The 13742-nt window shown below is 42.8% G+C and overlaps 1 protein-coding gene across 2 annotated transcripts; it reads left to right on the top strand.

The window, feature by feature from the left end:
- The first annotated feature begins 96 nt into the window (after positions 1-96).
- LOC143297571 (uncharacterized) lies at positions 97-12849 on the top strand. Of its 2 annotated transcripts, XM_076609956.1 has the most exons (7): positions 97-271; positions 5782-6108; positions 6621-6656; positions 7317-7367; positions 8607-8708; positions 10275-10580; positions 10914-12849. In XM_076609956.1, exons 1-7 carry the CDS (start codon positions 157-159, stop codon positions 11147-11149), a joined length of 1173 nt encoding a protein of 390 aa, XP_076466071.1. In that variant the 5' UTR covers positions 97-156; the 3' UTR covers positions 11150-12849. The 2 variants fall into 2 exon arrangements, with proteins under 2 accessions (XP_076466071.1, XP_076466073.1); XM_076609958.1 differs by lacking the exon at positions 6621-6656.
- The last annotated feature ends 893 nt before the right edge of the window (positions 12850-13742 follow it).

Raw genomic sequence — 13742 nt, 5'->3', positions numbered from 1 at the left:
TAGCTGACACAAACGCTGCCCCATAAGTCAAGTGCTCCGCCGCCAATTTTGAAACTTCCTGATCGGATTGGAACCCGTCTAGAGGCCCGAGAGGGGACGCGCACCCAACACTCTCTGGGACAAACAGTGCACTGGTGACACCCAGCAGCAGTGACGATGGAGAAGAAGAAGAAGAAGAAGTGGCACGGTGTGTGTCTGTGGATGTTGCTGCTGCTGCAGGGTCTGTGGTGGCAGTGGGGCTGTTGTTCTGAATGTCGTCCGGACGAAACAGGTAAGATGACAGATGATATATATATATATATATATATATATATATATATATATATATATATATATACATATATATATATATATATATATATATATATATATATATATATATATATATATGTATATGTATGTATGTATGTATGTATTTCTTTTTATCACAACAGATTTCTCTGTGTGAAATTCGGGCTGCTCTCCCCAGGGAGAGTGCGTCGCTACACTACAGCGCCACCCTTTTTAATTTTTTCCCCTGCGTGCAGTTTTATTTATTTTTCCTATCGGAGTGGATTTTTCTACAGAATTTTGCCAGGAACAACCCTTTTGTTGCCGTGGGCTATTTTATGTGCGCTAAGTACATGCTGTACACGGGATCTCGGTTTATCATCTCATCCGAATGACTAGCGTGCAGACCACCACTCAAGGTGTGTGTGTGTGTGTGTGTGTGTGTGTGTGTGTGTGTGTGTGTGTGTGTGTGTGTGTGTGTGTGTGTGTGTGTGTGTGTGATTTATCTATTCATTTATCAATTTATTTATTTATCGTTTTATGCAGTTAATTGTTGGGTGCCGCCGCTATTCATTACCAGATTAATTTATTTCAGATATATGGGTTTGTTTTATTCTGCGATGAGAAAATCATCAAAGCGGAACATTTTCTGCGTCAACATAATATTTATTCCATGTTCACGAATCAGCCAGAAAGCGTGAGATGAAAAGAAATCGAGACGTACACCGAGATAAACTTATTTTGCTTTGGCACAAAAACAAAGAAAAATTAAAACAAAAAATAACAAAAAGAACAAAAACAAAAACAAAACAAAACCAAAAACCCCCCAAAAAGAACAAAAAAACAACAGATAAAGTAATAAGGAGGGATTTGGGGTTGGGGGTCTGGGGGGTCAAAATAAATGCGGCAGTTACTGGTCGTTGAGTGTTTTCAAAAATGTACAACGATGGTTATTTCAACCATAACCTTATTTCTTCCCATTGCAATGATGGTTTTGAGATGTCTAAAGCAAAACGTGTGTGATGTTTTTCAGACAATCGTGTGTATTTGTCTGTCTATCTATCTATCTGTATCTATCTATCTATCTATCTATCTAGGCACGAAGCATGCTCCTGGTTTCATCACTCTCATGATTTCATCACGAGAATCGTAAGAAGAGGTTTTACTTTTCTTTTCTTTTTTCCAGTTTCTGAATTTATACACCGATGCAATCATAAGAGGGACAAATTCGTAGTTTCTGAAGATGAACTTGGGTTTTCACGGATTTCGACGAGTAGATATTTTCCTTTTTAGCGTTAGTGCTGTAGATGATCGTACAGTGCTAAGAGAGCTTTGAGCAGGCTTGTTTTTGGGTCCAGAATCACTCTCCATAAATTTAATTGCTATGTATTTGAATTAGTATGTATGCCGTTTAAAACAATCGAAGAATTTTCCAGGGGAGGGCGGGTAAGGGGGCGGGGGGCGGGGGTGCGGGGGAGGGGGGAGGGCAGTGATTTTGGACCATGGGGGTGGGGGCTGGGGGATTGGTCTGGGTTTACTCCCAAGTGGTTTAGGCACGTGCGTATAATCACGCCCCCCCCCCCCCCCCCCCCCCCCCCCTTGACCCCCCTCCCTCCCGGGAGAGTTATGGCACCTGGAACCAAACCATGAACTTTAGCCCGTATTTATGTGACTTTCACCCTCTTTCATGTTCAACCTCCTTAAATCACAATTGCTAAGCACAAGGGAATAATACCATGTTTTTCAAAACGTTTTTCTCTGTTTAACTGAGAATACCGATGAACAAGCAAGGAAGTTAATCATATACTCTGCTGTGGTTTGACTTATACGGGGTTGTTTTTTTGTTTGCGTATTCACTTGCCTCGGAATGACATTAACGTGTAAAGAATTTCACGATGTTTGCCCGCTCGCAGAAGTTTGCAAAGCGAACACAAACACGAAAGAAAATGTGACTGTTCTCAATAACAGGCTGGAGTTCATTGATTACTGTATAGCATGCTCGGCCTACCTAACACACGTACATAGACAGTTTCTTCAATTCCGATTAGATCAGTAAGACTCACAGAAAGCCGACCGCGAAAAGCCATATCAGGACAAGATTTTGACCGAGTGAGTCACACCGAGTGAGCTCAATAAACACGACAACGATGAACAAGGAAAACCGAAACTGGTGTATGGCGACAGTCACACTGGTGGAGCGCTGGTGGGCGTGGTGGAGAGACCGACCAGGAAGCCAGGGTCCGTTCTTGGTGTAGCAGCAGCCTGTTCGTAACCCCGCCGATTTTTACCCCGGGGGTCAAATCTAGCTGGTCCATAATTATAATGCGGAATCTTTGTAGGCTTTCCTGGGATGACCCCTTTGACAAGTCAGAATTGACTGACGGATTTTACTCCCTTCAGCCGCTTCCCTTACCACCACCACCCCTAAAATAAAGCATGCTAGGTAAAGATGATAAAGAGATTTCTATATATGAAATATAACCTTCAATGCAAAAAAAAAGGTGTATTCTTTCAGGAAGTGTGTTAGCACAAGCTAGACAAAATCTACCACCACCACCCCCTCACCCACCCACCCCCATGCCTCCGCCATGTTCTGGTGTGAAAGAAAGGTGACTGGGCGAGTTAGGGGGCTTGGAGGTATAGCTTTTGTGAAATGACCGTTGTGGGTAAATTTGGCAGGGTTTCAAGTGACCTCCCTCTCCCAGTTAGTGGACATAACTTCCAGTGCAGAGGGAAGGGAGCATTCAGGCAAGGCTTGACTGGCCTGGAGAGAACGAAACCCGGTCCATCCCAGCCCTGTTCCTCTTGACTGAGGCCTACGCTGCTTCTTGTAGAGGAGGTGTATCATCAGCTTGATACGACCTCGTCCCTGCACCCGCTTCCAAACTTTGAAGATTTATTTATTTATTTATTTATTTATTCATCTGTTTATTTATTTATGTATTTATTCTATTTATTTACTCATTTATTTATACATTTGTTTTGTCTTTGGTATACATATTTTTTTCCTTTCTCTGTCAACCCGTTTGTAACCCAAGCGAGACCAGGTTGGCCTCAGGGTGATAGGAAGGGGTGATGAAGGTGGTGATAGTCCCTACAGTGAACGTCCAGATGGCAAAAGTCCAGAGCCTCCAACAAACACACCCTCGCCTATTCTGTCCACCGCGTTGTAGTGTGGAGCGAGGTCAGTACAAGCTAATCCAGAAGGTCGTCCTCTCCCTTCTTCCACATGGTAGCTGGGAGGGGATTGAGACCAGTGCAAGCTGACAGCTACCACCTTCTCTATCCTTAGTTCTATCATGTTGTAACGTGGAGGGACGGAGGGCTTCAGTACAAGCTCGCTGAGAGTTAGCCTTGCCCTTGTTCTCACAACTTTGTAATGTGGACAGAGGCTGCGGAGTCGATGCAAGCTAGCTGAAAGGTATCGCCCCCCCTCACCCCCCCTCCCACCCCCAACAACATCACCATCCCCGGAGTGATGAGAAGCGGAGGGTAGTACAAGGTAATCCAGAGCGACTCTCTTTACTTCAACCACATAGTGATGTAGAGAAGTGACAGTTCAGCGTAGCCCTGACCTATACCCCTTTCCCTCACTCTTGCCACGTTATAGTTGTAAGGAGCTTCAATACAGGCTGTTACAACATGACTTTCCAACTTTGGCTTCTGTCAGACGTGTGCAATAGCCGAGAAGAATTGGACTTTCAATCTGAGGGTCCCGAGCTCCAATCTCGGTTACGGTGCCTGGTGTGTAAACGGTATAATTGTTTTTGTTTGTTTTTTTATCTCCCAGGTCAACATATGTGTAGACCCGTTTGTGCTTGAACTTCCCTTCGTGTGTATACGCAAGCAGAAGATCAAGTGCGCACGTTAGAGATCCTGTAATCTATGTCAGCGTTCGGTGGGTTATGGAAACAAGAACATACCCAGCATGCACACCACCGAAAGCGGAGGAATATGGCTGCCTGCATGGGGTGGGGTGGGGGTGGGGGTAAAAACGTTCATACACGTGAAAGCCCACTCGTGTTCATACGAGTGAACGTGGGAGATGCAGCCCACGAACGAACAAGAAGAAGAAGAAGCTTCTGTCTGGGTGCAATCAGAGAAGTGTGGGTAATGAGGACTGACCCTGAACGTCTCCCTTTCTTGTTATTAGATCGCTGGATTAAACCTGAAGAAAGGGGATGATTTCAGGCCAGTCGATCTGTCCAGCCCCAGCAGTCCCTGACAGTTATTCACGGCTGGCCCAGAGCTTGCCCCCTCCACTAACCTGCCCGGAAAATGAAAGAAAAGACACAGAAAAAAAGAAAGAAAGAAACGTCCTTAGGAAACAAAAGACACAATCTAATAGAAATTCCCTTTTCCCATAAAAGACATCTCACTTGATATGCTTTTCCGATAAAACACATCTCACTTGACATGTATACAAAGAACAGCAGGAAGAAATGTGCGAAACCTAAGGGAATCAACTTCCTGAACAGATGAGGACGCTAAGGAAGTCAAATGACTAAAACAATGCCTGTCCCGACCAGTGCATCAGCCATTGTACTGAGTTTTATTTGGCGTTGCATTAAATCACATTGTATTGTATCGTATCGCTATGCACTGTATTGAATTCGATGTGTACCGAAGTGTACTGCGCTTTTTGATATTGTAATAAAAATGCATTTCTATTGCTGTTTTATCACAACAAGTCTCTCTGCATTAAAATATGGGTTTCCCATCCCGTGGAGGGCGGGTCAGCACAGTGCAATGTTGTCCCCCTCCCCCCCCTCCCCCCGCCACCCCCGTCCCTCCCTCCCGTCCCCCCCTTTTTTTTATTTGTGTCTGCCAGTGTGTCTAAATTACTATCAAAGTAGATTTTTCTTCATATCTTTTTCCAGGGGCAACGCTGATGTTACTGTGGGTGTCTCGTGCGCAAAGGGCATTGCAAACGGGAACTCGGTTTATGTCTCACCTGAATGACCAGTGCCTTAATCACTACTCATGGTCTAATGGAGAAGGGTTGTGGGGTTGTGCGGTGGTTGAAGGAGGGGGTGGGGGGGGGGTTGGGGAGGGGGTAAAAATCTCGGTCCGTTCAGGAATCAGTCCTGTGGCCCCTCACATGTCATTTTCTATGCTGAAATTTGTCGGTCTTTTCCAAACTCCCTCAAAATCTTTCCCGATGGTTCGAAGTCCGTGGAGGGTGTGGCCTCTGCCGAGGTTTCGTCCTCACTAAAACTTCTTCTTCTCAGAACATATCCCTGATGACGGCTCTGCCTATGGCTGAATTCACTGCTATATTCATGGCCCTCAGATATGTCAGTAAAATGTAAAGACTTTGAATTCCCTAACTCACTCCATGCACTTGAAGCCATCTCTGGTCGCAGAACGCATCCCGTACTTATCCAATTTTAGCTGTAGATGTTTCGCCATGCAGATGTACAGGCAGCAGAAAAAAGATGTTGCTGTCATTACAATAGTTAATATTACTGTAACCTGCTGATGAAAACGAGGTCAGTAACTGTTTTGCAGTGTTCCAAGAGACCACGCTTGACGGAACGCACGTCGTGGCACTGGAGTGCAGGGCTCGCACTGAAGACCTCTACAGCGTGACTATTGACGAGACGAGGACGTCGGGAAATCCTGAAAAACTGGTCACTCTTTCAGAGAAAAAAGAGTGCATCACAAAGACAGAGAAATTCGCTGCCTGCGACTTGGGGTCTGATTCTGTTCGGGTTGTCAAGGTGTTGGTGACAGATCTTAAGGAATGGGAACACAGAAACTACACATGTGTTATAGCTCAAGAGGAGGAATCTGATTTGAAAAAACAATGTTATGCCCTCAGCATAACAAAAGAAGGTGAGATTGCCCAGAAGTGCATGCGTATTGTCCGAAAGATTCTGACCGTACAGGAACATACAAGTGCGCACACACACACACACACACACACACACACACACACACACACACACACACACACACACACACACACACACACACACACACACCCCCCACACACACACACACCTGATTATTATTATCATTATTGAATTGTTACTGTTAAATGTAATTGCATGTCAGTTATACATTTTTTGGTTGTCTTCCACATTTTCTGTTTTCCACTGACAGACAGATAAATAGGTCTAAACACATACATTGGCAGACAGACAGACAGACAGACATACAGATAGGTAGATAGCTAGATAGATAGATGGATAGATGGATAGATAGATAGATAGATAGATAGATAGTAAAATCATCGATCAATCTATCCATCCATGCATATAAACGATGTAATCACCAGATTTTATTTTCTATTATGTTCGCCAATTCCCTGTCGTTTCCTGTTTATTCTGGTTGTGTTTGTGCAGTGTCATCAACAACACCAGTAGTTCCGGGCGCAAGTCGTAAGTGTAGCATTAATTAACATGTTCCAATGATTTTCGCATTGATTACTTCAAATCATTAATGATACAACTAAACAAGAGCTAAGTTTGCTTCTGATATGTGCATAACCTCAAACCAGTTGTGTTTCATCAGCTGGCACAAAGATTAACAAAATGTACAGATATAAAATGGAAGTGACGTGTACTGGAATTGTTTTGGTCTCTCTCAATAATAAAATATGTCTTGTCTCGTGTTTCATCATTCTTGATGTCCTTGCCTGCATCTTTTTTTCCATTTTTCGAACGCGACGAAGATTTTTTGAATACAGAAAAAGTGTGGTTTCTCTGTTTCTAAATAATAAAGAAAGACAGAAAGAAATGAAGAAGAAAAGATCGATAGATATATAAACGGATACACATAGATATAAACGGACACATATAGATAGATACATACATACTAGGAGAGAGAGAGAGAGAGAGAGAGAGAGAGAGAGAGAGAGAGAGATGTGTGTGTGTGTGTGTGTGTGTGTGTGTGTGTGTGCCTGCGTACCTGTGTGTATGCATATATGAGGGTGTGCATGCGTGTGTGCGTATATCCATTATGTGCACGATACATTTTTGCGCATGCTTATCTTGTAATATATTCGTGTTTGAGATCTTCCTTTTTTCTGTGACGTGTAGCAACGCCGGAAACTGAAACTGAGGAAAAACCCAACGTTGCAACTTCAGACGGTGAGCACATTTCTATGCGTGCGTTGAACTTTTATTCCGCATGTTTTCTTAATATGTTTGTGCATAATGATGAAATAATTGTTATTTTTTGTCAGCTGCAATACCAGCAGTAGCTGTTGTAGCAATAGTCAAGGGAGTAGTAGAAGCAGATTACTTTTTTTCTTTTTTTTTCTTTTTTTTTTTTTTTGCTATGGACTGGCTATGTCCAAATATACCAATCACAATTACAGTGGATTTCAAAGAAAGACAAAATTAACCGTCGATGAGCAGTGCGTGGGCTAACAATCATTTAACTGCTATGTCTTCAAGGTCTATTCTCTAATCATTGGCTATTTTACATTACAAATTTACGTACTGAATACAGCAGCAAACTAGTCATTTCTAACTGAAATAGTAACCTGCTGTGCTTAGTTTAGAAATTACATGGTGTTTACATCTGCAAGAACCAAAGAAAAAAAGTTATGTGACATAATTCTGAATGTATCATGGGAAATAATACCACTGAAACGGATCTCAATCATCCAATATATTGAGTTTTAAGATACAATTCAAGGCACAGAACGTCTGGTTGTTGTTTTTTTTTTTGTTGTTTTTTTTTTTTTTTTTTTTTACAATCATTAAAGCTTTACACTGTACTCATTCACCCACAAGGTCGTTTTGTTGGTAAAAGCGTCGTCCTTTGTGACTTGCTTGCACATTTCGTTCTCGCATATAGTTTGTTATAGGCTGCTTCCTTTCCCCCAGAACAAACAAACAAACAACAACAACAACAACAAAGAACAATAATGAAGCAGAATACAAATGTCCAGAGTGTCGTCTCTATCGCCTGTGTGTGTGTGTGTGTGTGTGTGTGTGTGTGTGTGTGTGTGTGTGTGTGTGTGTGTGTGTGTGTGAACTCAGAACTCATTTAATTTGTCGTAAAACCATCATAGGAATTATGGACACTATAAACTAAACACAACAAGCAAACAAAAAGTAAAAGCAATAAGTTGTGAGCACATGCAGGATATTCCATAAGGCATAGTTATGGACTGCGAACTTTAAAGCATTCATATATGTATTTTGCCAGTTCTGGTTGGAAATAATTTTGTGGCAACAGAGAACTCGCCCTTTGGATTATTGTGTTGCCAGTGCCATCTGGCCGATGATTCGAAGACTGGGAATTAATGTGTGTGTGTGTGTGTGTGTGTGTGTGTGTGTGTGTGTGTGTGTGTGTGTGTGTGTGTGTGTGTGTGTCAGGAGAGAGTAGCGGTGTTTCAAGCGTCTTGTTCATCGTCGTAGTCGTTGCCTTGATCATCGCGGTGATCTTCTTCGTTGTGCTGGGATTGGTCTTCTGGAAACGTAATCTCTCTCTCTCTGCCTGTCTGTCTGTCTGTCTGTCTCTCGGTCTCTTTCTCTGCCTGTCTGTCTGTCTCTCATTGTTTCTCGCTATGTCTATCTGTTTTTCTGTTTTCATTTTATTTATCTATTTTTTTTTTTCTTTTCCTGCATTTTATTTCATTTTGCTATCTGCTTATCTTCTTTTTTTCCATTTATTTATTCATTTCTTATGCATTTATCTATTCATCTATTGATTTGTTTATTTAATTATTTGTGTATTTATGTATCCATTCATTCAGTAATGCATCCATTATGCGCTTTTTTTTCTCAAGGCCTGACTAAGCTGGGTTACGCGGCTGGTCAGGCATCTGCTTAGCAGATGTGGTGTAGCGTGTATGGATTTGCCCGAACGCAGTGACGCCTCCTTGAGTAACAGAACTGAAGTGAACTCTGTCTGTCTGTCCCTCTATTGTTCACTGTATGACATTAACCAGTTGCCCCAAAGGTTACAGTGCCTCTTCCAAGGTCAACACCTTTAAAAGTATCTCTGTTTTCAAAAACACACATATTGCGCTTATCTAATGAAAACATGTTTGGTTGTGTTGAATGCCCATCACCATCCACAATAATTTCGATCGTTGGTATGTTTTATTCCTCTCTCCCCGCTCTATCCATCTGTCTGTCTGTCTCTTTCTTTCTTCCGTGCCCTCTTCAGTCTATACCCACCTGATCTAGTGACCCAAATGTTTATCCATGGCTTTTAGTGTATTGTGCATAGATATTAGTTCTTATGTTTTGTTCATGTGTACGTTATTTGGATAGTGTTGCTGTGTGAAAGTTTTGACTTTTTCTCCACTTCTATTTGCCCTGAGAGCCGCATGGAGACAAGCACATTATCCAAATCTCATTACCCTCTTGATGTAACGTTTCGTTCCGTCGTTCCATCTGTCTCACTCAGTTCTGTCTGCCTCTCTGTTTGTCTGTCTGTCTGGCTGTCTCCTGTGTGTGTGTGTGTGTGTGTGTGTGTGTGTGTGTGTGTGTGTGTGTGTGTGTGTGTGTGTGTGTGTGTGACGTGTGCGCGTGCACGCGCCATGGTGTGTTTAATTTTTCGGAACTGCGAAACGAGGCGACGGTGAAGTTACAGTAGCGGCTAAGGTCATAGCAATATTACTGCTTCACCCCTTTCACGTGTCACATTCCACTCGCCACTTTCCCACTCACAGCTTCACACTCGCCCCTTTCACTCTCCGCTTTCATCCACCCCTCTTCCCTCTCTCACCTTTCACACATCATCTCCATTCCACGCTTCCATTCACTCTCTCATATTCACCCCTTCAACTCACCCCTTCCCGTTCACCCCTTTCACTCTCCCCTGCCGTCTGTCCACCGTTCATTCGCCTCACTCTCAGTCAGTCCGTCCACTCGTCCTACTCAACCTTCCACTCGCCGTTTCCACCCATCCCGTTCAACTCGCCCTTTCTACACATCATTTCCATTTCCCACCTCCATTTACTCTGTCATGTTCACCCCTTGAACTCGACCCTTTCACATATCCCTTTCCATCACCTTGCTACCGATGATTTACAGAGAAGAGGAACTCGGCTGTCGACCCGGACAGCACCTCTATCCGGAGCGCGGTCACGGACAAAAGCTTCCACTACACCACGCAGGCCGCACTGGCAGTGGGGGCAGGGGGTAGAGGAGGGACGGGGATGGAGATGGGTTTGATGGGAGGGATGGGGGGCATGGGCACGCTGTCCCATCACACCCCCACCTCCCCTGCCCCCAGCCTGGCGGCGCCCGACGTTCCTGGTGGGGGACAGCGGCTGGTGATGAACTACCAGCGGCCCTTCAACACTCTGCCGGCCACCTCCCTCACCTTGGACACGAAAGGTACAACCGCCACCATCACGATGAACAGAATGATGACGATTATAATATCCACAATGACAGCTATGATGAGAAAGATGATGACAGCACTGACAATGACGACGATGATGGGAAACTAACTAATGAGCTAACTGACTGATTGACTGACTTACTAGGTAACTAAATAACAATCTAACCACCTAATCACTCACTCTCTCACTCCAGAACCGATTGACCAACAGTCTTACGAAATAATTAGCCATCCATCTGACTGTCCATCCATGCATTTATACATGGATCCATACTTCCATCCGCCCAAACACCCATGTACCCACCAATTTCACTTTTTTACCACAGACGTCAGACGGCTGTACGAGAACGCAGTGCAGTACCAGGAACCCTGGGGCGCCATGACACAGTCCAGAGCCCCCCCTCATGCCACCTCCACCCTCACCCGCCCGCCCAACCCCCACCTGGTCATGATCCCAGACGTCAGCACCACCACACCCCCGGGGGAGGACACAGACCCCATTGCCCCTCCCACACAGGAGACTGACCCGGCGTCCATCGAGGACAGTGCCTTCAGTGAATGAACAGGCTGAAAAAGTTCTTTTGTAATGTTAGTAGCCTCCATTCCGGGACATGCTTTTACACCAACTTTTGTGCACTATTTTTGTAGTGTGGTGTGAGAGAGAAAATGCCACGCCACGTGTAATCCACCCTTTGAGAAAACACTCACGTCATGGTTCACGAACCAACACCTGTCGATGAGTCGTGATGCACGTCTACTGATCACTACACGAAACAATCAGACAGTACATCTCTCTAATCAGTGCGAACTGGATAAGCGTGTCTCCGTACACGAACATTTCGACATCGCACGATGACTGCACATGACTGTAACGACCGAATCTGTATCGAAACCCAATGAACAGAATCGAAAACCACCGAAAATTGGTCACGACTTCTATTCGCGGTAACTATGTACAAAAATGACTACCCTCATTACAGCCCCGGAATTTTCATAACAAACTTAAAACTTACAGTGAAAAGCGTCACGATATTTTTTTTGTTCCTCTCATTTTCTCTTCTCAGCCTCGTCCCTCTCTCGATTGTTGATATGCTGGTATCAGTATTTTCCCCTCTGTCAAAATCAAGAAATCAAATGTTCAAACATTTGGCTTTGTGTCAGAAGCTTGAGTTCATTTAAGCTGGACAGCATAATTCATTCCAACATTTTTAAATTTTGAATACTGCAGCTTAACTGTTTCAGTTGCAATGAACTGTTCCAAGGAACTAAGTTTTCTTCCTATCTTTTTGTTTGTGTATTTGTCTCCTCGAAGTTGCAATGTTCTTGGTGCTTTTCCTTGACCAACCCGTTTGACGATGTATGATATCATTCCACTGCACTTGCAGAGTTTGATGTTTTGTTTACCTGTCCCCAAAAGAGGTGCCACAATCATTATAACCATCATCATCATTTTTCTTATCATTATTATCTCAATCTTAATTTATTTTATTTTCCATAAAGGCCTGACTAAGCGCTTTGGATTAAATTGCTGATCAGGCATCTGCTTAGCAGATGTGGTGTAGCGTATATGGAATTGTCAGAATGCAGTGATGCCTCCTTGAGCATCTGAACTGTGAACTTTACTGAACTGAACTTCATCTTCTCTGTCTTCTCCTTCGTCTCAACGTTATCATTATTGTTATTATTACCATTACTCAATCAGTTATAAGTACTCAGCAAAACAAAGCCATGTGTATGTATTCTCATTCTAATTTAAAGATTAACAGTTAATGCTTGTTGTTGCTTTTCTCCTTTATATATCCCTTTAATGTTTCAATCAATGAGTATTAAAGTCTTACTATAATGTAAAAGAAAGAAAAGAAAACAACAACAACAAAAAACATATTTATCAATGTAACTCCAGAAGCAAAATTTGTTCCCCATGACCTTCGATATATCATTTCATTAGATTTTGTGTAGCTTCATATTGGCGTGTACTTATTGTGTATGTCAGGTAAACCAAAACGTATAGATTATTTTACTAAAGCTTCTACTAAATTTGTTTGGTGTTTGATGTAGACAGGAAAAATATCCAAAACTGAGTTTTTATCGCGTGTATGTAACAGAATGAAGGATAAAGTAACTGGTGTAAATATCGTTTGTTCGTAAAAAAAAAAAGTACCGCAAATAGTATTTTCTATGCTGATTTTGTATACTGACTTATACTGAACTTTTTTTGGTTTGTATTTCACGGACGTTTCCTCGATTAAAATGTGTCTCTATTTTTTTGTATTTGTACGCATTTGTTGAGTTGTGTCCAAGCGGTAACGCGTCCGCCTAGGGGAAGAGATATACCTAAGGTGTAGAGATCGAATCCTACACTCACCAGAACTCTCCCACACCCTCCCCACTTGACCTGGAGTCACAATCTGTTCGCCAGTCATGGAGGAGACATACAATACATCATAAATCGATGCAATGCAATACAATACAATACAATACGATACTATACGATACGATACGAGACGAGGCAGGACAATTCAATTCAATGCAGTGCAATGCAGTACAATACAATGCAACAAGAGAGGCAAGGCCTTCGAGACTCACTTGTGATGCACACTTTTTTAACAGTTAAAATTCAAACGTTAAAATGTGTTCTGTATTTGTTATTATAAAGCTTCTGGTATTTACAACAAGAAGAAGAACATCAACAACAAAGAGGAACGAAGCAGAATCGAACCAAGGACGTTCGGGTGGAAAGATACAGTTTTAGTCACAGCGCTGATGAGCCTCCACTATTGACGATCAAAAATTAACATTTAAGCCTGTTATTTTAAGGCTGATAAACCGATTGTGGTTTTCGAAGTGATAACCTAACGCTGTTTAAATAATGTTATTTTGGTATATCTCGGGCATGATTATAAGAAATTCTTTTTGTCCGCGCTAAAGACGACGTTGGCATAATCTCAAGCACATGTAGCTGTTTTCTCCAGATCTGTATAGATCCGTGTTCGACAAGCTCATATTAGTTTTACACTGGGAAACGACGACACGGTCCATTCAATTTCTCTTTTATGTTCATTCTGGTAAAATCAGTATCCACTGTAAAATATCTATATGCAGTAAACACGTCGATGATGTAGTTAGTGTCACTTTGGTTGCACAAGTGTGTCAAA

Source organism: Babylonia areolata, chromosome 23, assembly GCF_041734735.1.
Source record: "Babylonia areolata isolate BAREFJ2019XMU chromosome 23, ASM4173473v1, whole genome shotgun sequence".
Lineage (NCBI taxonomy): Eukaryota > Metazoa > Mollusca > Gastropoda > Neogastropoda > Buccinidae > Babylonia > Babylonia areolata.
The sequence above is the reverse complement of the archived record's forward strand: the minus strand, read 5'-3'. Positions and strand labels throughout refer to the sequence as shown.

Excerpts from the sequence above, each read along its gene's own strand:
- LOC143297571 (XM_076609956.1), top strand. The coding sequence starts at position 157 with ATGGAGAAGAAGAAGAAGAAGAAGTGGCACGGTGTGTGTCTGTGGATG. Across the intron at positions 6,657-7,316 it reads AGTAGTTCCGGGCGCAAGTC|CAACGCCGGAAACTGAAACT; the intron begins GTAAGTGTAGCA and ends TGTGACGTGTAG. Across the intron at positions 8,709-10,274 it reads GGGATTGGTCTTCTGGAAAC|AGAAGAGGAACTCGGCTGTC; the intron begins GTAATCTCTCTC and ends GATGATTTACAG.